The sequence below is a fragment of the Ciconia boyciana genome, chromosome 2 (genome assembly GCF_034638445.1).
Source record: "Ciconia boyciana chromosome 2, ASM3463844v1, whole genome shotgun sequence".
Lineage (NCBI taxonomy): Eukaryota > Metazoa > Chordata > Aves > Ciconiiformes > Ciconiidae > Ciconia > Ciconia boyciana.
The window spans coordinates 51,740,948-51,768,190 of record NC_132935.1 but is presented as its reverse complement, the minus strand read 5'-3'; the positions used below and the strand labels follow the sequence as shown (position 1 = coordinate 51,768,190).

Sequence of the window (27,243 nt, the reverse complement as noted above, 5' to 3'; positions counted from 1 at the left end):
CTTTATGAATACTTCTATGACACATCATAAAACTGCAAGTGTGACAGCTCACATTAAAGCAAAAACAAAGTGTTCCCAAAGAGATGCAATCAGTTTCATAAACACATCACTAGATTCCTAAAGCCCTAAAGCATGTAAATATTTTATACAAAACTTTCGGAGTTCTTATCTGTTTACACATAGGCCTTTCCACACAGAGTCCCCCTGTTGACTCACCACTCCCCATCACCATCAACCACAAGGAACTTGTGACAAACATCTGCTATCTTAACATATGTTAAGGCCTTGTATCTTAACTCTTCATTTGCTGGAGTAAACTAGCTCTTGTAAACTTCATCATAGCCTTGACTCACCCCAGGGTACAGAGGACTGATCCAAAAAAGTCATGCATTACTTCAACTATTGTTTCTTGCTTGGGTTTTCTCTCTCTCTCTGTGCTATAAGCTTACCATTTACCCGGCTTCAGAGATCTATCAGATCTCCAGTTAAAAATAGATTAGTTAGATAGCACTTGCCAGTGACTTGACCTACTGCTAGTGCAACTACTGAAATGCAAAACAAGACGTGATCAGTTAATGAATGAGGTAAGCCAAGCTCACTGATGATAGGTAAAAGGTTACTTACTGTATCACAAGACAGCATCAGTCTTCATCTCAGAATTCTGGCCAGCTGACTCTAACGGCTACAGCATCAGAGTACCACATCTTACTGAGATCATCAAATTCAAAAGCGAAAAAAATTCAGAAGGCTAACAAAACATTTTGCTTTCTTTCAGACCCATATACAGGAAACATCACCAATAAAGTTCCTTTTTGTACAAAGGCTGAAAGACCCCCATACACACAAACAAATCCCATACATACCAATTTGAAGTCCTGGTAATCTATTCACTTACATCCCAACTCAAAGCCTACAGAAGAAACCAAAGACTTCGTAAATCAAGTCATAAGACTCTGCCTCAATCATTCCCCAGACGAACACAAGGATTCATTGTTAGTCAACTATGAACGTTCACCTCAAAAGTTCAAGAGGAGGAGTTTAGCAGGGCTGATTTGGAAAGGCTACATTTCATTCTCCTGAATACAGAGTCATAGTATTTCCCTATATTTGATTTATTAAAATAATAAAATTCTGCTAATGAAGGAAAGGACCAGATATAATCATAAAACTTGGAAAGAGACAGTGGAACCACTGCTAGAAGCAAGAGCCAAGCTATCATCCACAGAGAAGAAACTCAGACTTTGGTGGGATCATGTCAACACAGACAGACATCAAGGCAATAAGAGAACTGTTATTCAAGAGAAGAGCTAGAGATGCTGAGAGTAGTCAGCACCCTTCTTCCAACATACAAATCTATTATAATAAATTCATAATTCAAGACTGTCTGGATTAACAGTTTCTGAACTATCTATGTGCTAGGGACAAAGACTGTTTGCCTCCCGCCTTTCCCTCCTAAGACACTGACACTTCCTCCTCAACATGGGGCTCGCTGCCTTCCTTCCCCTCTCCTGTTTCCACGTTTGACTATGTCAAAGTTTGTTTATTCAGAGGCTGATGAAGCACCGCAGTTTTAACCAGCAGAGAATGTGGCAGCTCTGAGCCAAGAACCCGTCTAGGAGTGCAAGAACAAACTGCAAAGACTTCATTTCTAGTTGCAGATTAGAAGGATGGTTTTGGCTTAAAAGCTTGGGTTTAAGCTTTTCTATCAGAGAAACTGCTTTCTTAAAAGTGATTCTGCACTGGTCAAGACTGAACAGAGATGCTTCTGGTTTGTTTCTGAAGTGAGACTTAATGGCAACTCCAAGTCTTCCTCTCAAAAGTATTTGTTTTTTACATTTTACTTAGATGACTTAACCGTAAACTGATAAATCTCATGAAGTCTACTTAGGTTTGAGAGCTGCAGAAGTTGCCAAGTTCCAGAGTGCGTTCTGTCCCTACTCGTGTTCCAGTATTATAATAATGATTAGTCAAGTATCAGGAGTTCAAACAAAAAGCCTTCTGATTTTGTCATTTTCTGTTAAGTATTGTTTCTATTCTGAGTAAAGCTGAAAATAAATATGGCTGCTATTCACGTCTGCCAGTAGCTTATGCCAAAACAAGCTGGGACTGAATGACATCAGCAGTAATGTACATGTTTGGGAACTTCATTTCAAGTTGCAGAGCTGCAAGGTTACCAGAAAAAAAAAAACCACACCCCAAAGATACGTTGCTGCCCTAGTGAGATTATGCATCTATTTCCTCAGAGGCATACACCACAAGTAACCTTACCCAAACTAAGGGTCTCACTGAAGCTGATATATTATACTGATGCCAACAGGACCAGAACAGTAAATTGTTGCATGTTTTCAGATCTGTTGGGGACTTTTTTTGCGTCTTTTCCCTTTGAGAGACTCTGGACATCTTTGAAGTTTGCTAGTCTCACAAACAGAGAGACCAGTCTTTAAGATGTAAGAGTTCTTAAGAACGCACACAGGAAACATTTCCTTTTTATTCTTAAGGACTGTTTTGAAAATAGATCTTAAGGCAGTTTTGATCTAGCTACTTCCCTTAAGTATTTTTCGGTATACACCACTGATTACTTTGATCAACCCCTTTGTGTCCCCTCCCCCACACTTCTTCCCAGTTGGATCACAGTGAATGCATGTACTAATGTTTTCTCTTTTGAAGCAACTGTCATGTTTTTGCTATGTTTTTGTTGGCTCTTACTGGCTTACTAGTGCTGCTACACAACTGAATACGTTGTTGACTCCAAGTGAAACCAGCTTCCTATTAAAAAATTAACACTTCTGAAGCTGGTTGTCTGTTCTATAAGCTCTGCATTGGGAATCTGGTTAATTATTTATGAAGAATAACTATCAGTTTTTTTAAAAAACACAATTCCAAAACAAACATGCATGCTGTACAGTTGTTCTGCATTTATGAAAAACTCGGCCATCTTATTTGCTAGTATTTATTTCATTTTGGATGCTAACCAAACCAGTTAAAAATGAAGAAAGTTGAGCTCCTATATAGTCCAGAAGTCGACGGTGAATTTCACAACACAGTGCTGAAGTTCCGATCTGCAAACGAAATCCACCTTGGAAAGCACTCTCATTTGCTATAGCCCAGAACAGGCTCTTTTCAACTTTCCAATATTAAAGAGTCAGACTTCATAGACAGACACAGATGCAGAAATCCCACTTCTACTTCAGATTTTAAACGGACTTGCAGCATTAAGAAATTTGTCTCTTCTTAGGGACGATTTTCCCTGAGACACTGTTTTAACCTTACCACTAAGCGGGAAAGAGCTGGCAGACATCAGCTAGGCCCTGGGTAGGCCAATAAGGCATTTCCTGAAATTAGAGTATGTCGTACAGAAGTTCGTCCTGCAGTTAGGGCAGACAGATAACTATGCTCTGGGCTTCAAAAATCCAAACTGAAAGTTTACAACCTTAGACCAAATTAGCAAAAAGATATTTGCATATTGAGAATGAAATCTGAAGTACTGCCTCTCAGTTCTTATTTTTGTTAGAGATAATTGCTAGAGTCTAAAATCACTACGATTATCCCAAAGTATGATACCTACTGATCTATTACAAGGAGACACTATAGAATGCCACCATTGCCATGCAGAACAGCTACATAATCCAAATATTCTCACTCAGCGGAATAGATCTTCTCTCCTTATGAATGATGTCAAACACTTTTGCCTTTATCTGTTGGGGGTTTTTTTGGTGGTGGTGGTATGTTGGGGTTTGTTGGTTTGTTTTTTTTACTTTGGTGCAAGAATTGAGTGTATTACTCTGAATTACTGAAATATGAGTAGCAATTACTCATTGCTACTCAGGTCCTTGTTGTGCAAAAAGTAACTGAAGATGAATTGAGTAGATGAAACAAGCCTGCTTCTCCCTCAGATACATACTTAACACTGTAGCAAAGCTATTAACTGATAAATCTTCTATTTATTACTCCACGATATGCAACCCAGTAGCATCTACAGTTCAGAGGAAGGAGTGGCCCCAGCTTAAACTTCTAGTAAGCTCTTTTATGAACTTCTCCCATAAAAACCACTGGCTGCTAGAATAAAACTAGAAGGTAGATTTGATGAAAGTCTAAGTCTAAAGGAACACCAAGAGTTCTCCCCACCCCAGGCTGAAGAAAGATCTGACAGCCTAGAGTGACACGTTATTTTTTAGATTCAATGAATTGTATGTGGGAGCAAAGACAATAGTAAACACCGACCGTATGTTATCAGCTGATCTGTGACACATGGTTCCCTGAAATTGTTTAAAACTACTGTACTGGACTGCCTCTTAAGTACTGTGTGGATGTCCAAGGGCTCTTCAGGCTAGAGGAGAGAAGGCTCGGGGCAGATCTCATCAATCTATATCAATACCTGAAGGGAGGGTGCAAAGAAGACGGATCCAGGCTCTTCTCAGTGGCGCCCATTGAGAGGACAAGAGGCAAATGGGCACAAGCTGAAACACAGGAAATTCCCTCTGAACTTCAAGAAACACTTTACTGTGAGGGTGACTGAGCACTGGCATAGGTTGCCCAGAGATGTTGTGGGGTCTCCAACCTTGGAGGTACTCAAAAGCTGTCTGGACATGGTCCTGGGCAACCAGCTCTAGGTGGCCCTGCCTGAGCAGGGGGGTTGGACCAGAGGACCTCTAGAGGTCCCTTCCAACCTCAACCATTTTTTTCATTCTGTGAGATTAGAGTTTAGCCCTTAGCCTGAAATATGGCTTCAGAGCTGGAGGACATGCAGGTCAGACAAAACTAGATTTCTACTATCCATAAGCACAGATGCAACTGTCTAAGGTTTCAAGCTGTCTTAAGGGCTCAGCCAGCTCATTTTCACCTCAATTTGATTTGTCTGACCTTGCAGCAAGGTGTTTGACTGGAACAATAGACAATCCAATTTGCATGCATAGCACAGAATAATCACAATGAATAGTCTTGTTGGTATTTCCAGAAAGGTATAAACTACTGACATATATGGATCACCACATTACCGAGAGGAGCTATACCATTATCTTGACAACTTAAGATTATTCCCCACCACAATGATAAAATTCCTGTGTATGACTCTGCCCCATTAGTTCATGTCTATCAGTTCAAACCCTCCAAATTCCTGCAGATGCTTTTCTGCTACAGTAGACCTGCACAAGGCCTAGAGGCTGATGCTCTGCCCAACTAAACAATGTTTCCAGACAAGGCAAGAGTAGTTTTGTTATCCCTACCCTTTCTCCCACCATACCTCTTGACTCAAAAGAAGGGACCTGCAACAGTGACGCTATTAAATTCCAAGATTAATAGGAAGTTGTATTTCTATTGAAGGGTCAAACAACATATCTAAATGAGCTTATGTTGTGGAAGCAGTGTAGCTTTGGCAGCACAAAACTCTCTGAAACAGATGAAAAAGTTTATAGTCTGCTTCTGTGACTAAACTGTTCTACTTCTAAGCTAAGTAGTATCCCTACAGTATGATGTCCACTGCAGACTTCCTTTAAATAGGCATGCTTTAAAACCATTCTCAAAGTCTCCTAGTGTACCTACGGATCCAAGAGTTTATTGCATTGGTGTCCGAGTTTTAACACTAATAATGTAGCAGTGACAAGTATGAGAGGAGGGAAAACATTCCTATTCAAAACCACTGACCAAGTCCATGGTTACCTTGCAAGCGACTTAACATGAAGCTATGCAAGCAAGGTAAGCACATCACAGGTGTCACTCCCAAATGCATTCTATAAAGACGAGATATTCAGATGAGGGCTATCCTTACATCAAAGTTGGACATCCTCTTATACTGGACTCTTCAGGATATTCACAACAAATGGATGCACTTTATTCGTAAGAGGCCCTCTATCTTACCACTCCTTTGCAGCAACATTCAGCTCAGCTCTTTGCTATAAACGGAGCACCATTTGCTTTGAGTGTGCTTATCAGCTATCCTTATAGGATAGCATAGGCCTGCATTTCCCATTTGTACATAGCACTAGACACATTTAAAGTATATTACTGATGCATTTAAAAGGGAGTGATGTTAAGAACAATACAAGCACTCTGGAGAAAGAGGTTACTAACATTCCTTGATGACCAGGCCTGGCAGGTACCTTCAAGGAAAACTGTAATACCAGTGATTTATTTTCAGTACATACATACTTCCTAAACACAGCCCATTTACGAATTCTAGTGATAACCTCAGTGACTCAGCATTATACAAATGCATTTCTTCACTAAACAGCACAGCAAGCCAGAGATAACACACTTCTGAATATTAATATTAAACCCAAAAAAGCATTTAAAGTCACTGGCAGTCTGGGAGACAGAGAGAGGCCAACAAGTACACATTCAGATCACGAGATTAAAAATCAGACAAGAGGTCAAATTCCACAATGGCTTACCTCTATTATAAAAATGGTATCGGCTCTGAGGATTCATTGAATAAAAAAAGTGAAAAAAGCAGTTTTGGTTGAAAAGCCATGATTGTGGTCAGGTGAAGTTAAAAAAAAAAAAAAAAAAGAAAAGACAACCACCCTCACAGATTCAGTCAATCTTCTTTATTCAAGGAAAGGCTACACAATTGCACATGGACAGCCTGCTAGGCCATAAGGCAAGAGATCTGAAATCACCAACGTTTAAGGAGGCCAAATAAAACGTATAAAAAAATCCCACCACATGGCAAACTTAAGATGATGTGACAACAGTTAATTAACTGTTGTCTTACATTAACCTGTCTTACAAGTTACTGTTCTTAACAGTAACTTAAGAAGCCTTAAGTTACTTATGCTACTCAGAGACAATACCTTTAAAACAACCTCACACAAGCCATGAGTAATAAAAAGTTAAATATCATATCTCCCTCAAAAGCATATGCTAATATCCAGTACTGGACAGGCTACATGAAATTTGTTTTTCATATGTGTAGAAATCATGTTTTTATTATTATTTTAAGAAACTAGCTTTTATCAGCTTTACAAGGAAAAAGGCATTATAAAACCCCTAAGTTTCAAGAAAGAAAGGTCAAGGAGAATACATCCCCAGACAATTAGTAAACGTGTGTGACCGCACTCACCCAGTTCAGCATTCTGATGTTTTATGCAGCTGAGAGAACCAGACCACTCAGCCAGACTGTATCAAGTGCAGTCAAGTATCACACACTTGCAGGCAAAATCCCAGCAAACATAAAGTTAACAAGTATGGTGCTATACACAGAGGTTCACCCTTAAATCCTGGTTTTTGCCATTTCATTTTTTTCCTGAAATGTTACCAGTGCTTAGCTGACAATACACTGGCTGGCTGGGAGCTAGCAAGTTTTAGAACTCTGCTGTTCATCCATTCTTCCAAAACACATCAGATACACATTAAGCCAGAACACTGAAAACAAGGTGATTGGTTTTACACGCCATTATGAAATCACAATGACACTAGAAGGATGAATGTGTGCACCCTTCTCAGTCCGGTTTGTTTTCCAAGCATGACGGAGAGGAAAACAAACAGTATCCTCATAGCAGTAAGTAGCAAGAACACAGGAAGAAAATTTCCATGTTATGTATTTCTTTTTTGTTTCTATCAGTTTACACAGAGATAAGAGCACCATTTTTCAAATACATTCACAGAAAACAGAATTGCTAATTCCAATTTTAGAAGCTTACTATATCAAATACTATTCCATTAAACTTGATTGCTGCTTGATCTTTCCTCCCCGCAGCCTCAGCTAAGCCCCTTTTCTCCATGTTTTTGCATTAAAAAATAAAATTCCCAATCAAGTCTAGACAAGACCACAGAAGTAAACCTCAGTGGGAGCTGCAGAAGCCCTGTGAGCAGGAGTCTCATTTCAAACTAACACACTTTTACACTGTGTTTTCCCCAGAGGCCCACGAATGGATTCCAAGTTAGTTTACACAACACTGCTTAACAACTGCCAAGAAAATAAAAAACCAACCAAACAAACAAAAAACCCCCACAAACCTACAAGCCAAGCTTTGAAAAAAGCATTAATCCATTTTGGAAAGTGCAAGAACAGGTTAGCAGTGTGCTTTGAGTTGGGCAACGTGGTATCGAGTGGAGAATGCCTTCAGACCAGTTGCGTGACCAGCTTTCACACAGGCTCATAGAGCTACAAGTCAGCAAGTTTCCCTGTCACTAGAAATTAGTATGTCACTTTGCCAATAGATTAAATTCAAACTTATCACCAGCTACAAGGAAAAAGGTTAACTTTTGAAGTGCACGCTCTTAAGGAAAAAAAAAAAAAGTTGGGACCCTGTTGTACTACAAAGATCAGTAGCATTCATCTTTTGTCCTATAGTAACACCCAGGCGTCCTTCTGTCAGCCAGGACCACCTGCCACCCAGAAGCCTTTCATATATACAGCACTCGACCAAGGATCTTATCAACCGCTTCAAAATGTAGGCATTCTGTCAATACACATAATACCCTTTTATAAGAGAAAAGCAGTAATATTTACTTATCTTTTCCCTGAATGGAGTCCCAGTATTTGTTATTTTAACAAGCTTCTGTCTGGGCTGCTGCTTAGCTTCTCTGCCCACTCTGGTGACCTATTCAGTCTTGGCTGCTCTAGGAAAGTCTCTGAAAAAATGTTATGTTCTTTAACTTCCCTATCTCCTACATACTTTGGACTCACTAAACTGCTTTATATAATACTGATAAGGTTGTTGTCTTCACAGACCTGTAGTTAGCTTTCTATCTGCAAGGCTGCAGTACAGTGGCAGAAAGAAAATGCTTCCAGAAGAACACTATGCCGTCTGCAAATATTTCACTATCAAGTTCCTCCGATTTGAATATCTCATGTTTAGAGCTTTAGCAGAGGTGAAAGACATATGCACGTACAGCACTCAAAAGTTAGTACAGCAAGAATCATCATGGCATGACTAGAACTGCTGATGTTCTAGCAGGAGAAACAACCTGCCAAATTACTTTCCTATCGGTAGCTTTGTTCTCTTATATGCCATGCCTATACATCATTCCACATCATGTTATATCCCATGTTCTTCTGCGTAAGGGAAAAATATCAGTCTTTACCTAGGCACCTGTTTGAGCATATAGAACCTTCCAATTAACTTGTTGCTTTGAAGCAAGATTCAAGGTAAACAAGCTGCACTACGTATTTCTAGTACATTTCTACTCATTTGGAGGAGAGGGGAAGAAATAGGGTCAAGTCAGTTAGAGACTCATACAGCCAATAAAGGTTTTCTTGATGCAGACACACCTTGAGCCTCTCAACACCAGATACCTCTTGCTGGGCCCAGTGCAATTATCAACTGTGTGAAAACTGTTCTCTCCTCCTTTCCCCAAGTGTACGAGCTAAATAGCGTTTCAGTTGTTCCGGGCATTGCCTACAGGCCTTAACACACTGAGGTCTTGCCTTGATTTCTACTACTTTCAGAACAGACAACAGAATTGCTCTGTTATGCTCCAGTGATTGAAAAGAAAAAAAAAAAAAAAAAAAAAAGGCTGTCACAGCTGTCACCTGTTTCTAAGCACAAGGAGAAAATGGCAGAGAAACTGGTTTCATGACTTGAGGGGCTAAGGACTCTACGGTTCTAGGTCTAGTACAACAGCCAGCCAAGACATGAACCCCTCCCCAGCCTTAACTCTGAAATCATAAAACTAACCTCTTCCTTAGCTTCCCTGATTGTAGTTGAGTCCCTCACCCCCTCTTCATCTCTCTCTCCCACACACCAAAGGCTCCCAATACCTGACAGATTAATGTAGCTGACTACATTGCCAGGTGGCAGAAAAGGATGATGGACGCCAGGACTTTTCTAGACAGATTTGCTCAGGGTGCCCATATCAATAGCTCTCCCTTGACTGCAGAGTGTCATCACTGCTCCCCTCACCTCCACCCTCACAAGGAAACAGATAATAAAAAGTCTCCTTAAGGAGTCACTTGGACACAGTTTACAGGCACCTTCTTCATTCACAATCCAGTAAGGTAGTAGGTCTAAGTGGTAACAGCCATGCTCATACATGTCTCCCAGACCACAAACCAGACATGTATTAAAGACAACTATTTGTACCCCAAAGAGCATGCATGCATTCATTCACAAGAACACAGACAGACACATCTAACCCTTGGACATTCAGTTACGTTTCCAAGAAACATGAAATAAACTAAGGCAGTACACTGAACTTCTAGAGATTACTATTTGCTAGTTGAACTGTGTGCACATTTTTTATTTACAGTATGTCAGTTATACATACAAGAGATAGCATGTTACACCATGATAAAGATAACTAAATCCAAGGACTATGTCCCATAATATTTTGACCTTAGAGTTTCTGTAAAAATGACAAACTTAATTTGTTATAACAAATTCTACCTAGCTGAGTATACAACTCATTTAAACCAAGAAATGAAGAAACCTTTTCCGAATCCCTTATCTCATCAGCTAAGGTTTTTCATCAGCTTGTAAACAAATCTCCTTTTCAAAAAACAAAACAAAACAAAACAAACAACCAAAACAAAAAAACAAAACAAAACCGAAACCAAACAAAAAACTAGAAAGAATTACAACACCTACAAAGAGAGAAAGATCAAAGCCACAAACAGGCTACAAATGAAGTCAGCTTACAACTGCTATTTATTCTAAACTCATGCAATACGAGCTCTTAATTTACTGTTAAATATAACCTTAGAAGAGTCAAGATACTCATCAGCACACTTTACCTAGCACGGGTTAATGAAGAAGTAAGCTTAAAAAAAAAAAAGCCGATTTCTTTAAAGAATAACTTTCCTATCAGTTTCATACAGCTTCAGTGCATGCAGCACAAGCATTGGAGAGAAATTTTAAACTCGCCCAGAAAATCTAGCAGAGATAATAGTGTGCAAAGGACCTTAAGTTAAACTTCTCCTACAACTATATAAAAATACCTTAGAATATAAAAACACGAGAATCAAACTGCTTTTGGAAGGCAGGTTCTAATATCTGCTAGAAATAGTACAAGGGAAGTCCTGCTTTGAAACAATACTTACTAACCTTGTGCCAAAGTCACTGCAGAAAACGTTTCAAGTTGCACTAGCTCCGACACAAACGCCTCAATAAATAGTCAGATTAAAGCAACCAAATTATCTTCGGGTTTCCCTCACACGTTTTAATTGTTTGGCCAAAAGTATCCGTCCTCATCTCTACCTTCTCGGCTTGACGCTGACGGGTTCATCCCAATGTCAAGAAGGAAGAAAACCAAAGCCAAAACCCAACCCATCACGCACGCTACATACCGCGGAACCGATTTCGGGAGGGCAGCCGCTCCGAGACCTCGCCCCGCGCGGCTGGGAAAGCCGCCCCGGGTTGCAGCGGTTGCAGCAGCAGCCGGCGGCGGCGGCGGCGGGCCGGGCAGCGCAGCGGCGGCGCCTTCACCTTGCAGCACGCCGCGGACTCGGGCGGATGCCCCGGCGCGGCGCGGCGCAGGGCAGGGCAGGGCAGGGCAGGGCGGGGGAGCGGCGCCCGCCCCGCGCGCTGCTCCGCGCCCCGGCGGCGCGCACCGCCAGGGCCAGCGGGTCCCGCCGAGCGCGGGGGGATGGAGAGGGGGCGGAGGAAACCAACCCGAAATAGCGGGGCGGCAGCCGGCTCCCAGCCCGGCTAAAAATGGCCTGCCAGGCCGAGCGCTCCCGGCCCTGCCCCGCCCTCACCCCACCGCCGGGGCAGGGGCGCCTGCCCGCCGCTCACGGGCCGCGGCTCCCCAGGCAGGCCCGGGGCGGGGCGGCCCCGCCGCAGCCGCAGGGAACGCGGCTCCCACAGCCCGCCGGGGCCGCCCCGCACGGAGCCCCGCCGCAGTGGTTTATTTTTGGAAGCTCCCCCACCCCCCGCTCCCCTCTATGGCGTCACAGCAGCCCCCGCCGTGCGGAGCGGTGAGGTCACGCCTTCTCCGGCACGGCTGGCAGGTGGCACGGTGCTGCGGGGCTCCCCCCTCCCGGAGCCGGCACCGCAGCGGGCCGCAGCACCCCTCCGGAGCGAGTGGCACGGCGCCCGCCCGCCGGGCGAGGAACGCGGCCGCGCTCTCCCGCAGCCCCGCGGAAGCGTCACCGCCGCCGACACCGCGCACGGCGAGCCCTTGCACGGCCGCACCGGGGGTAAGGAGAAGCAGCAGGCAGATGGAGTGTTTGGAGACCCGTGGAAGATAGTTGAAGCTTTATATCTTTTTTTTTTTGGTGCTGTATGAGTTTCATTTGCATATTGCACAATTATGCTACAGTTTACACAGCACAGAGATGGGTAATACTAAACAAAAAGTCTTCTCTAAAAGGCAAAAAGTAAGGATAACCACAGCGAATGCACTTCAGTTAGCAGCCTCTCCTCATTAGTCAAGCAGTGGCTTCTGGTATGCTGACAATTTCAGTTAGAGGGGAGAAGAATTCTCCTTAAAGAGGCAAGATAAAAAAGGTACCCAGCTTGAGAACACATTCGTTCTAGAGAGAACCAGATTTCATGGGACACACAGAGTACGGTTGAAAAGTATTGTGGAGCAAGTAATTCCTCTCTACTCAGAGGAAGTTCTACTAGGTAGTCCCCGTATGACAAGCTGCAGTCAAACAGTCCTGTTGACAACATGGAAAGGCCTGGAAACAACAGGGCATGCAGGAAAGAAGTTTTTAAAACAACAGTTGCAGAGTTATCCTTCCTGAAGGTAGTTTGGCAGTTCTTAAGTTAACAGCAGCCAACTACTGCCAGAGCAGAGCACTGATGGCAGTTAGCTGTTCCCAAACATTTACAACACCTAAGCCTTAACTTCACTGAGATCATGATCAGAAGAGAAACAAACAATAAAAAAGATCTTTTTTTAGGAGTATTTTAGACAAGTGTTTTTATATTAGAGTTTGACACTTTAGAGTTATGCTTTAGTATTCAATATACTTGGAAGGAATATTAAAGCATTTCATTGGGGTCCGATCACTCACTAATGCAGAACCCAATATATTGCTTTTGCAATGCCAACAGAACTACAGTCTAGAAATCAACACTGAATGGCAAAGAACAGAGCCCTGTCTTATAAAAGACAGCAAAACCAAATGCTGTGGGTTTAAGAACAGGAACATAATTTTTTGGAAAGGTTCAAGTCCGGAAGAGATTGCTGCTGTAACTTCCCTTATGAGCTTATGGCATCTTTAAAAGCTTGCATTATATTCTGGAATTGCAATAGCTTGAAGTTTAAAAATACCAAGACACAAAACTCTCCAGGATCACATCTTCTCCCTGTCATGACCGACTGATTTCACTAGCTGTGGTGGAAATTCAAGTTCACACCTCAGCCTGTCCCTCTGTGCCCAAATCTATGTGCTTCCAGATTAAAATGAGGCCTCTATAACACCTACTGAGACTCTTCAAGTTTAAGTAAGGTGAAATTTCAGTTTCACCATATGTTTTGCCATACTCCACTCTGGAAAGCTATTTTAGTCTGGCTTGAAGCAAGATGCCAGCACAATTAAGGAATACTAACTAACACTATACACCCACTGTTGTAACAATTTCCCCCTCATCCACAAATGGAACTGGCAACTTTAATATTAGATTTTCTTGAAGAAAAAAACCCTCAATGTAAAAAAGCAATGCTTGTTCCACTCTGCTAGAGCTTGACTCAAGTAAGTCTAGAAGACTTGTGACTGGAGACAAAAAGGCTTGGAAAGGAATAGAAAAAAAAAAAATCTTAAACCAAACCTAGACAATGGAACCAGTGTTTGCAGCTCACTGTTAAATAACTGGAAGACTAACAACACCGACACAAACCTCATTTTGCAACACAGCTTACTGATGACAACAAGAGCCTAACTGCGGGATTACTGTTACCACAATACAGGAAGACAAATTTATTCCATGGTACTAAGGTATCTTCTAGAGGGGAGAAAACTACCACATCTCCTACCCCAGGAATTAATGAGTTTGACATATATTCCCAAATTGAAGCATTTGCATTACGTTTAACACCATACAAGATATTTGTCACTGGGAAAGCCAGAAGTTCAATAGATAGCATTCACACACCCACTAAGCACATGGTCTGAAAAAACAAATTCAGAAGCAATACTGTTCAACACTTCAGTTAGGCAGTACAAAAAAAAAAAAGATGTATTTTCTCTATATTTTAACCTTCAAATCAGCAAAGCAACTGCTTTATTGAATTCAAGCATTCAGTTTGAACATTGCAAGCAAATCTGGGTCTCTTCTGAACACTCAAATACTAAGATATCCTTTCGTAGAGGAACTCAGCTACTCTCTCTAGAAGCATGAGTTTTCATCGGACATTTAGCATGCAAAAGGACAGCTTACCAACAACATGAAGTTCTCTGGGTATGTGTATTTATTTTTGCAACGGGTAAGAGGGAACTAGCAAAATACACTAAGCTATTCAGACCCTTTATAGACCCATGCAGCACAATACATACATACCCCTTCTTGCTTTGAGAATAGGTTGAGACAGTCAGACAGGGCCTCACAGGTTTCCTGGGATACTTCAGAGACCACATCAACTTTTTGCAGGAGGGGAGAAGATATTCCTGAAAGCACAAAACATTAGTAGCGTTAGGAGGACATTGTAAACTACAGGATTATTTTAATTATTTTTTCCTCTAAGTAATACAGACATAACATTCATATTCTACACGAAGGCTGGTGCACTGTAAGATCTGTGTCAGGAAAAGGCAAGCAAAAGTAGCACTGAGGGAACCTAAGTTCTTTCTTTTAAATCCTTTCCCTAGTACTGGTATAAATGGCAGCACATGAATGGATTGAGTTTCTCTTTCGGCATGGCTTAGAAAGCAGAAGTAGTAAGCTATGGCAATGAGACACTGGAAAGTGACTAGCAACAATCTCCTTCTAACCACTTTCTAGATTTAAAAGCCTCAGAGTTGCCAGGTGACAGAATTCAAATGCAAAGGATACTGCACTAGTTTAATATAAGTTCAAGTGAGAAATGTAGCTTTTTTTGCCTTCTGCCATGGTATTACATAGAAGAGGAAAAGCTTACCACAGTGCAGCTGGAGATTTAGGTTTGAAAAATAGATGGGGAGTTACAAATACAGTGATCAATAAAAGCGGAAGGAGATCTTATTTTCATGGACTTATCTTCTGGATAAGTAGTACAGCTTGCAGAGCAATGCCACCTCACATCCTGACTTCTATGACCATTTATAGAAGGGGCTACATGTCTAGAACCAGCAGGAAACCATGATAACCCAATCAGCTCGTAGAAATTATTTAATATTTGAGGTCATCTTTGAAGTTTTGTGATGTGCAGCAATTCCTCAGAAGTCAAGCAAGCCATTCTCTCAGGAAGAATACTTGTTGCAATTAAAATAAGTGTTCATTTAGTGGCCACAGACTGCTGGATCAGTTGACACCATTTAGTAACACAAGTGCTTCAAGTTGATGTCACACCAATAAAGATTAAGAGGTCCAGTAGTGACAGTTCTTGAATTTATTTTTCAATTTATACTGCTTGTGCAGGACAAGATACAGTACATATCCACACACTAATTGTTGTCTTTGATACCAAAGCTCACTACTGACTGGAATTAGGAGTCTCTACTTACAGCATCTATCAAGAACAGCTAGTCCCTCTAGAAGAAGGGCAGCACATTGAGTGTAGGAGCAGGAGACATCTTTATTTGTAATAAATAATATGCATAAATCTCAAAGATACCTGGATTTAGAATAGCATGTTGAGACAGTTAGGGAGAGAATTTTAAACATCGAGTCCCAAAATAGCCATTTTTATATTACTCAAAAGCTTTTAGCAGAAGTTCCACCTGGAAGGACTTTTAACTCAGAAATTTACATTCTTGGAGCCAGAGGACTTGAAGATGTTAAAGATACCACATCAACCCAATGTGAGAAGTGGGAAAGCTGCAGCAGTTTTCTGTTGAGACCTACAGAGGTTACATGTGAACCTGGAAACAGTTCACTGACCCATCAAGTTACAATTCATTGGGAGGAAAATAGGAACTTACTACTGCTATTGGCCAAGACTAGCAGTTTCTAGGAAAGAGATAGTATCTGGTTTTGCTTTACTATGGTTTTGGTTACTCAAGTTGTGTATTTTAAAAAAAAGTTAATGTCCTCACTGGTTCTTAAGGTCAGCAATTTGGGGTCAGAGAAACTGCTCCTACATCTACCAAAGGGAATTTCTCCATCTCATACTAATTTTCAAACTGGTTTTTGTGAAGAATTCAGTTTTATTGTATTATTAATTACAAAGGCTTCCCAATAAAACACTCATATGTATTATGAAGCCTTACTTTTTACTGAATTTTTGTTTCGCAAAGAAAATTCAATTAGTGCAAGATGGGTTAACATCACACAGTAACTTACCCCAGTAGCATATGGAGAAAAAGCTGTATTTTAGACTCCTTCTGGGAAGGCACAGGGATGGAAGAACTTTTTTGCTCCCCAAACTGCTATTCTATTACATGCTACAGATTTGTACAGATAAACAATTGTTCTCTAGTTTGAGCTTCATAAATTTTAGTCACAATATGTAACTAGGACTCAGGTTCAAATGAGCAAGTTAGATGTTCTTACAGAACTCCTACATGTGTTTAATACGTAGCAACTTTTGTACATGTTTAAGGCATTAAATGAAACAAGTTCTAGTCTCTAACAACTTGATGCCTGTGCTCTTTTGTGGCAGTTATGCTGCAAAAATCCAGGTAAATTTAAGGGTTATTATTTAAAATGAAGACCAAATCTGGCATAAAACTCATGGCAGAAGTCTGTGAAATATATCCCATCACGCCATGCCTTCAGTTTCAAGTTTTGTGATTTCACTTCACATCTTGTTTATCATGCCTCAGCTTTCATTGTATTTCTACTCACTACAAGACAAGCTTTTTGAGGGGAAAGCTAGAGTAAGACAGCTAGCTCTTCGCACCTGTCAGGAGACACTTATGCTCTGCAATAAGCTACCAACTACAGATTTTTAAAACCTTGAAAGTGAACCCCTAATGTTAAATTCCTATAATACTACTCAGTAAGCAATATATCTAAAGGCAGTTTCACTACATTTACACCCGCTAATAAAATTTATTTCAATCAACGTACTTAGTTGTTTTTCCAAATCTGAAATCTTAGTTCTTAGCAATTAGTATAGTTACTTTATTTGAATCTTTTTCAATGAGGAAAACAGTCCTATATTTTCAAGTTCCTGAAAATTTAATTTCAGTGAAATTAAAGCATGTGCTGCTTGAAAGAAAAAAGTTAGTTGCCTGGTAACAAACTGCATTTTAGAAGAATAAGTTTTACCTTTTGTAGCATCCAAAGATTTAACCATTGCCAGAAAGTCTGAAATCTCTTTACTGAGTCTTTGTTGGCATGCTTGTGCTTTCTGAAAGACATTAAGGATAGCTAGTTCAGAAGTGCCTTGTTCTAAGGAAAGTGTATGTTTATTCTCTTAACTATACTGAAATCTTTACATTTAGAGAACATTAAATCTTTACAAAGATTCCCAGTGACAGAGACCGATACATTAAAACTGAAAGAAATTATTTGAAGTATCTTCAAAGACACACAAGGAAACAGAAGATTTATGCACATTATATTGCTGACTGGCTTCTCTTTAAATTAGCATAGCAAACCAAACCCCAAAGCCATGTTGTATGTACCACTTTTGCATTTTCTCCCCTTTTTTATTAAAAAGTCTGAAAATCCAGGAAGAGCCACTGCTTGTTCTTTGACAAACCTAAGGCCAAAATAAGCAAATACATAGGTTAACTGATGTATGGCAAGTACAGCAACATGCAGAAACCCACCCCAAGATCATATTCCAAGCCTGCATTTGAACTTGCAGATAGTTATGTATTAGATAATACCATCTTCTTCTGTAGGCTGCTGGGAACTGCTAGCACAGTTATCCTCCCATCTCTGTTCTGCCATGAGCTACTTTGAGTTCCTGTACCAAAAGGTACAGTAAAACCACTTGGAGTTCAGTCACATGAAGATTTTTGCATTGCAGTGTCAACTTTCCCTTAAAGGTTTTAGAAGTGCATGTATGGCAAAAAGCAAGAATCACAGGCTGAATGCTAGAATTATCAAGGAAGACTCATTTCCATTGCAGGTCTGAACAATCACTGTACAACGCATCTAATGTGACCTGAGGTGTCAGAGGATCATTTCTAAGCCATTTCATTGCCTATTTTATAGAGGAAGAGCTCGCTGGAGGGTAGCTTTGTTATCCTCCAGTCTTGGTATCACCAAGTACAGTACACAAGGCTCCCTCTCCTGGCTGAAAGTCTCAAGCAACTTTCTACCTTGCAGTAGTGCTGGTAAAACTGAAAAACACAACCCTGTAGCAATGATAAACATGCCATTTTATGCATACAGTCCAGACAGGAATACATGACAGTAAGCAGTGCAAATACAAGCAACATTTATGTATCCATGGAAAGAAAGAATCATCACTTTTAGCCAAAAGTACACTAAAGTATTTCAATACAAAACAGTACTAATATGCAACTGCCTAGATGCATGAGCCAAATAAGTACTCAGTACATACTTTCAGAGTATCCTGTAGGTCTGTAACAGATACCGTATCATCTTCCTCATCGTCACTACTCAACTGTTCCTGTGTGCAGTAATGAGTGCTATATGCAGAGTGGTCTTCTATTGCTTCCAGCCAACTCTGAACAGAAAAAAAAAGTTAATACACATTTCAAAGGCCATCCCCAGAAAGCAACGGCATACATGCAAAGAACAAATTAAAATTTTCTATTGATGTGAATAAGATACTAATTAGTAAAATGAGACACCTTAATGAGTAGAAAGTAGATCGTTAAAATTGTAACATATTCAGGATGAGATACTCTGTGGTCAGAGTGCTATCTAGGAGTTAACTGCAAACTTTAAGCACAAATGCCACCCACCCCTCAGTCTATCCAAGGTCACATTAAAAAAAAAGTTGCATCAATTCAGAAAAGACTGTAGGGAATGTATTTTGCGTATTTGGGTTTCTGTTCAGACTGCAAGGTCTCTGTGACAAAGCCTGCTTTCTTATGCGTGACAAACTGTGTACAAAACCTTAAGCGCTATCATAATTAAGAGGTAAATTCTTTTCCTTCATAGAATCACAGAGTGGCTGAGGTTGGAAGGGATCTCTGGTCCAACTCCCTTTGCTCAAGCAAGGCCACCTAGCATGGTTGCCCAGGACCATGTCCAGATGGCTTTTGATTACCTCCAGGGATAGAGACTCCACAATATCTCTGGGCAACCTGTGCCAGTGCTTGGTCACCCTCACGTTTTCTTATGTTCAGAGGGAACCTGCTGTGTTTCAGTTTGTGCCCACTGCCTCTGGTCCTGTTACAAGGCACCGCCAAAAAGAGCCTGGCTCCGTCCTCTTTGCACCCTCCCTTCAGGTATTTACGTATGTTGACAAGATCCCCCCTGAGCCTTCTCTTCTCCAGGCTGAGCAGTCCTAGCTCTCTCAGCCTTTCCTAGTATTAAAGATGCTGTGGTCCCTTTAATCATCTTAGTGGCCCTGTGTTGGGCTCTCTTCAGTATGTCCATGTCTCTCATACTGGGGAGCCCAGAACTGGACACAGTTGCCTCCACCCCTACTTCATCTCTAGTTAGTACACATATAGAAGTACAATAGTAACTACACTCCAAATAGCCCTTAAGAAGAGTTATCCTCTTCTTTCAGATCCACCTTTTGAGAAAATATAATTTATTAGGTCATCTTGGAGAATGGCTAAGAGTAGAATGTACCATTAAACATTCTTTTGTTTGGGATAATGAACTATGAAAGAAAGTGCAACAGAAGGAAGTTGCAATAGAAATTTACCACATGGAGAAGTTAAAAAAAAAAAAGAGGAAGTTAGACTACAGGGCATAATACAGGCACAGAGGAGGAAAACAAGGTGGCACTAATTTTAAAGATGAGAATGGCAATCTGTCCACTTTTGCTATTTAGTCTATAGTTGTGCTAAAAGATTCAATATATGCATTCATGTTACCAAGTCCTGATCAAGATACTGAACCCACTACTAATGCACCTGTAGCAAGTGGAATGCACATTATTCATTACAGAAGTTATTACATTTCACAGCCTTTGATAAAGAGTCATTATTACCTCTCTAGTTTGAGAAGGAAGGCTATTTTTAGGAATCTTGAAACGATGAACAGTGTCATCAAAACATCTGACAGAAAAGAAGCAACTGTCTGTAGATTTTACCTAAAGCAGTGTGGAGAAAAGACAAAATTAGTATAATGAATCAGTAAGAAAAGACAAAACTTAAGAGTAAGCAAGGTAGAGAATTACTCTTAACTCAGTTGTTTTTGCCTCAGTTTTAATGCGAAACAACTATAGCTTGCAAAAAGCTTGGTCAGAACAGTTTTGCAAAGCATGCTGTCTTGCATTTTACATCATGAATGAGAATACAGAGGTTCTTTATGTCAATTTTATATTTGCATGTTTGCACCACTTGATTCAGACAAAATCTCAGCAATGGTGCAAGACAACCAATATTAAGGAATTTGTAGCTATAGAAAAGCAAGAGTCACTTTTCATATAGTACTGTAGCTTAACAGAACTTGTGGCTCCAATCTATAGAACTAGGACAGGTTAGTTATAGAAGGAAAAGTATTGAAATGATCCTAAATGCATTCTCCTTAAACACTTCATCTTCCTGTGTATTATACATGACATCTGGCTTGTTGTTTCTCTGTCCTCTGTTCATCCCTTTCAATCAAGGAAGTTTTCCAAAAGTCACCTTCAGAACCGATAAGTTGATCTCAGTTGGAGAAATGAAGTTACACAATCAGTCACAAGTAGCCAGTGACAGCTACAGGAGGAACTAGAGCTTTGCTATTCTGTATCACATGCTCCAAACAGTTGTTTTGCACAACTGAAGCAGCATGCTTTTAGGAAGCCTTATGTTTGTTTAAATCTTCATGACTTTGAGAAGAAGTGAAGGAGCTTTATGGCCACTTTACATATAAGAATACTTTGCAAGAAACACTGGTTCTTGTCAGGCAACAGCACAAACTCTTACCCTTTTTTATAACAAAGGCATGCTTACCAACCTAGCTGAAGTGTTCATTGTCTAGGTATAGAACACCATCACATAAAAAAAACAGTAGTTACAAGTAATTTCACTTCCTACCGTGCAGACAGCTTGTGTTAGATGCTTGCATCCCTGACGATGATCATTATTTACTGCATCAGCTCTTTGAAAGAAAGAGAGATTTAATAAACTGAAGATGAGAATTATTTAAATCACTTATCAGAAATTTAAACACAGAACTTACTGTCTTCGATACCAGGAAAGGACTCCATGTTCTAGAACTATCCAGTAGAGTTTCCAACCAAAAAATCGTGAGCTCTAAAAAAGTTAAAACAAAAGCAAAACAAGATAAGGACAAGTAAGGTTAAGAGCAGTAGAGTTACTATTCCCAGTAAGTTCAATAGCTTGAAGACAATTACATAAAACTGGCAGTCATTAGGAAAACATTTTAGGTTTTACGTATCTTGGTGACCACAGCAACCTGAGAATACTTTACAGTTACAGTGCTACTTTCTTTTTTGGAAATACCCAAAGACAAAAGTTTTGTTGAGCCTGCTATTCAGTAAGAACTGAAATATTAAAATACTGAATTTTTTAACATTACAGGGGTCATTGATCACCACATAATTCTACTTTATAAAATCAAATGAGAAACAAAACATATTGAGATATCTAAGTACAACATTTTACCTTTCACAAGCTTTAGTACATAGTTCTGGTCTAAAACCAGTTCCTTATATTACAATTTTGAGTAAATACATAGGAAAATTTACACTGAAGAAAGCTTCAGAGAGTCTTCAAAGATTTCATTAAGGAACATAAAAATTAAGCATTCATGTAGAAGATGGAGAACACTTTTTGTTTTAACAAGGGAAAAAAGAAGATACTTGAGTATCAGAGCAAAACAAGTGTTTGACTGACATCTACCCTCTAAGTTTTAAAATTTCCAGAGGGTGAACTTCTGTCAAAATATTAGTTACAGATTATTAGAAAGTAAGACATCTATTCAGGAAAGAAAAAAAAAAACCACACAACCAAAACCATTTTGCCCACCACACAGACAAGGCACAAAACCTTACCACAGTGAAGCTTTGCCTCAAAAAATTACCAAGAAATAAAGAGAGATTTTAGGGACTGAGGTTAAGATCAGCGCACCATGAATCTAGTAACTGCTCCACTCAGCCTGTCCATCTATAATTTATCCAATATACTAGATTAAAGTCAAGTCATTTAAATGCATTATTGAAAAGCTCCCTTATTCATCAACTCACTTAAGTACAGAAAATGACATACTTTGAGATCTTATAAGCTACTTTAGAACAGGAAATAACACATACCTTCCATAGGAGACCTTCGTATCGTCTCAGGGGTTTGTTGACAATCTGCATAGAAATCAAAGCTTATGCAGAAATAGCTTCAACTAGACAGCCTTGGCAGGTGGCATGTTAAATGGGTACAAAAGTTCCTACCTTTCCAGTTTTACCTCCCAGTATCAGTTTCATTTCTGCACCTTGGGCTAGATCAAGGGGTGTCTGATCTGTTTAGTAACCAAGAAGAGGCATGAGAATTTGATGCATATAAACCTAGATGTACTTAACTTAAAAATAATCACTCTGACACTGTGTTTACCCATTGAAGTTTGGTTCCACAAGCATCCAAGTTTACCTGGAACTGGGGAACATAAGCTCCTCAGGGACAGAAGACCAAAAAAAGGGCTCTGAACTGCCCTCCAGAGTTCTACTGGCCACAGAGGGGGCCTTTGCTCTTACTTAAGTTTGGTTTTGCACTTCAACTATATAAAACAGTTCAGAACATTCATGAATATCAAGACAGAGGCATCTTTAATCAGATGACAAGTACACAGTCTGCATAACATCTACATAAAATTTTCCTGGATTTGCTGCATTAGAAGCCTTCTTCTGAAAAGTCACTTTGTCTGGGCCACACCTTCAATCTCATCACTTTTTGTTACCTGCATTCAGAGTTTAGCATCAAAAAAAAAAAGCCAGGCACGTTTCACGGTTAAGACAGACAGCAGGTAAATTTTCTAGAAATGGGTAAGTTTGGAAAATAAAAGCATATATGGTAAGTATTGTGCTACAGTTCTTAAGTCTCTTGCAATTTAGTCAGTGTTGGGCTTCCTTTACTAGCGATACAAAGCTTGTAAAGTACTGTAAGATTTTCCCTGAACATTGAGTGGTAAGTAACATAGCTTATAGAAGCGGTTAAATTTCTGTCTCTTTTTAACACTTCATGTACTTTCATTTGGTACTCACCATTTTTGTTTCTTATTTTAGGATCCGCTCCATTTTTTAGAAGTTTCAATGCACAGTGCTTATGGGCACGGTACGCTGCACAATGCAATGGTGTGTTCCCCATCTGATCTGTACAGTTGATATCAGGTGGTTTGGGCTTGTTCAACTGGAAAAAACAAAGTTTTGCTTACTTATCAGTTTTCCTCCCTCTCCAGATGCCACGTTCATTCTTTTGAAAGTCAGCTGTTCCTAAGTAGGATGCTTCAGTGTAGATCTGGCAACAAAGAGGGCATGTAGCAAGTGTTATGAGAAGGGCAAGGACTGCAACAATCAAGAGAGATGTTCAGCTAGAGTAAGGAACTTCTCAGTTTTTTGCTTGCTATACCCTTTCCACATCTACTGCACAACATGGAAACATTTATCCTGCTCAGTTGCACAGTGCCAGAGAGTTCCCCAGCATTGCAGTTCAGTCATTTATATTGCTAGAATGGACCTGTGATTCTACTGTCAAAATCTACTGTTATCTGTAGAAGACTGCCAGGCACAGTCTGAAAGTTAGTGCAGGCCAGTGCTAAATCCACAACAAGTTTGTGTGGCCTCCCTGTTTCAGAGAGTAAGAACTTTGTACAGAAGGGTGGCAGGCTTGCCAGTCTCAGTGACAGAGCTATCCTAGGCCATTTAGAAGCTCCTAGTATAGGCAATCTGTTATACAAACAGTTTTGCTGCATTCTGAGGTCTAACTATTGCGGGAACTTAAGATTAGAGCACCTATGTAACTGAGGGAAAAAAAATGTGAGTTTTACTTGGACATAATATAAATGTTTTGAGAAACTGACCTGATCAAAGAGAACAGTCATTAAGCATAACACTACTAACCACCCTAAAATACCACTACACTTCTACTCAAATATGTGGCTATTGCATGTGTACATGGGAGGTGGACTAGAAGATCTTTAAAGGTCCCTTCCAACCCAAACCGTTCTATGCAATGTCAGCCATTACAGTTAAGCTTCCAAGCCAAATGGGACTGCCTTAATAGAAAGGCTAAGTTACTATTAAGCAGTCTTAGGAGACTAGAGTCACAAGTGCATGACAACAATTTTAGAGAAACTCAGTTTAAGCCTTCCGAATTATCCATATGCTATCTTAGAGAAATTACTCCATAATAACAGAATTCCCATGGCAGCAATTTAAGATAGCATCAACAGTAACCACCTTAAATGTGCTTCAGAAATAGTCCTATAAAGGATAAACTGCTACAGCTGTTATTTACAGTTCAAGTGAAAAGAGAACACAAGTCAAAAAAGACAGCTTATGGAAGTATAACCTCATTAATACTGAGGTCATAAATACCTGAGTTCCTGAGCATTCCTAGGTTTTAGCTCTTTCCAACCAGGTGTTTTACATCTGCCTTATCTCCACCTCTCCTGGCTCCTTGCCTCCACACCTTTTAAGCTGCATGCCTGTGCTTTCAGCAGCTCACACCTTGTTACAAGGCAGTATTTTGAAGAAAGTTTCATGCCTAGACTCACTGAGATAAAAAGCTCTCCAGTTATTTCAGTAAATACACAGTATATTTTTGAGAACTCACAGGAAGAACACACCGGTTTTGCCTCAAGTAGCCTAAAAAGCCTGGGTTAAGATTCAGCTACTGAAGGTGTAGGTTTTACCAGCAAAACATATTGTGATCTAGTGAGAATCCTGACAGAAGAGAAGCACACAAAAGCCACCATTACCATTGGACTTCAAGTAACTTCAATAGAAGGAGCAGTTATAAAGTTAAGGCGCATGCAGGAAAAGGAGAAAGAATGGTCTGAAGTCAAATTAGAAGGTTTAGAGAAACAGCACCATTAAATTATCTCTTCCAGACAATGGTGGTAGAATATGCAGTACAGTCTTTTTTGGTAAAACTAATCAAGATAAAGGAGAATTAACAATAAAAGGGTATCTTTCAAGTGAGTGGCACTCTGTTCCAGAAGGAGGGCAGTAGAGAAAAAATTCTTGTGTGTTAGGTCTCACAAAAAAGTAGACTTCAGCAACTAAAGAAGTTTCATAAACATAATAGTCTGCTAATTAAAAAAGACACAGTAGGAGCAGAAAGGCCTGAACATCAATAGGCAAAGTGCAAGGAATTCTCAAGATAAAGGGCAGTTCAGAAGAGCTACACAAATTCTCCAAAGAGGTATTAACCTAAGAGTAGGAAAGTCAAGGAGGTTTACACCACAGAACTGTAAGTGGAGAAAGTTCTTTGGACTTCCTCAAGAGTCAGCAGGAGTTTTAAAATGGTACTTCAATGGCCACAGGTCCAAGTACTCACCAAAGGACTCCAGGAAAAACCTGTTACGACTTGACTTAAAAATTGCCTCAGGGTCAAAAAAAGTGGTAACTACTTTGAAAAGTCTTAGAGGTCAACATATAGCTGTCCTCACATATACAGAGCTCAATGATACTAAATAAAAAAAAAAATCACTCAAATGAAAAATGTTTACAGGAAGAGTTACATGTGCATGCATGGTTACATGCCACATGAGAGAAAGCACAAAGTTCTTTAATGACAGGTTTCTATGAGGAGTCACCTTTTTCTAATTTTTTCTGCATCAGTTTAAGGTTTAGTCAGCAGGCATGCAACATCAAATGCAACAAGTGTTAGGAATCACCAGACTCAAGAACAGATCACTTATGCCAGCTTATTAATTACAATTAATACAATCACACCAGCATATTAATGCACTAGTCTTCCACATCTTAAGTATGGTGTAGAACTCTGGTACTCTCTCCATTTCAGAGAGGACAGTACAAAAAGTACAAGTAAAAATTACAAGGATGACCAAAGATATAAAACCAGGTGCCCTCCACTCTCAATTCTTCTGTGATTTGCTTCTCCTATAGCCTTACCATGGTATTCTTCAGCTTGAATTACTACGAGAGCATGTGTACACATACACTGTTTTCAAGTCCTGCTCAGCATGAAATTGTGTTATGCAGATGACTGTCCATTAAAAACTACAAAGACTTCAGCTGCAACGCAAGGTAACGACAAAAGCTTACTTTCAGGATTTAAAATTGGCGATACTGTGGTGAGAACGTAAGCACGCATGACATTAAGGTAGCCACAAAAACATAACAAGCTTATGTCAATAGATCTAGAACCATTACACTGCTATTTACTACTAACTGAAGAGTATTTAAAAACATTAAAGAAGCTGAAAACCATTGTTTTGCAGACTCCAACAAGGAGGCTGGAAAACCCTTGAGGGTTCAGCACCTTACCAACATAACACAGTGCACAGCACTAATATTCTGAAGTCACAGCACTTTGAAATGCAAGGCCTGATGTCACATGTTGTTACGTTAGCATTATGGCTCCAACCACTTGACACAAAAGTATTACAAGCACTTGCATTCTTACCAAGGCAGTCAGTTTCCCTGTTTCCCCCTCTCTTGCTGCTCCTAAGAGTTCTTCTTCCAGTTTCCTTTCTTGTGTCCTTTCCACGGCTATTTAAAAAAACCCCAAATTTAAGGTCAGTCTCAATAAAGTAGCAAGTACATATAAAGTACAGCATTCAAGAAACTATATCAAAACAAGCCTAGAGAAACAAGAGTTTCCAGTATTATTTATTTGGGACAGGTATAAATGGAATGTTTATTCAGAAAAGTCTGTGTCAGAGCAAAAATATGTTCAAAACCATGTAATATTTGACAAGATGCGCGAGTGTGTATACACATATATGTTATCATTATTTTTTAAACACTTAAAACCCAACCCCACTCCCTAGTAAAAGGGAAAACAGGGGAACTACATGACACCCCCATCAGATCTTCCCTGTGTTCTTTTCAGTTTCTCTTCTACTTTTCCTATCATCCTACAGAAATTTTATTCTTCTCTAACAGTCCAGCAGATGAGCAGTGAAAAGACTGTTATCTGTGCACTTGCATGTAGAATCAGGATAGATCACTTTTCACATATACAGTCTATGGTATTGGACACAGAGCTTC

General features: G+C 40.0%; 1 protein-coding gene across 5 annotated transcripts in view; it reads right to left on the bottom strand.

The window, feature by feature from the left end:
- Positions 1-27,243, bottom strand: part of OSBPL1A (oxysterol binding protein like 1A) — a 77,030-nt gene that overhangs the window by 35,267 nt on the left and 14,520 nt on the right. For 4 of the 5 annotated variants that reach the window (XM_072852612.1, XM_072852613.1, XM_072852614.1 and 1 more), the window contains 10 exons: positions 26,657-26,742; positions 23,269-23,413; positions 22,462-22,529; positions 22,330-22,374; positions 21,237-21,310; positions 21,092-21,155; positions 20,059-20,160; positions 18,487-18,612; positions 17,238-17,319; positions 14,388-14,494 (listed from right to left, as the gene is read on the bottom strand). In XM_072852612.1, the coding sequence (XP_072708713.1) occupies positions 14,388-14,494; positions 17,238-17,319; positions 18,487-18,612; positions 20,059-20,160; positions 21,092-21,155; positions 21,237-21,310; positions 22,330-22,374; positions 22,462-22,529; positions 23,269-23,413; positions 26,657-26,742 (899 nt within the window). Of the gene's footprint in view, positions 1-11,224; positions 11,378-14,387; positions 14,495-17,237; positions 17,320-18,486; positions 18,613-20,058; positions 20,161-21,091; positions 21,156-21,236; positions 21,311-22,329; positions 22,375-22,461; positions 22,530-23,268; positions 23,414-26,656; positions 26,743-27,243 lie in introns of those variants that run through there. The other variant, XM_072852616.1, reaches the window with a different exon arrangement.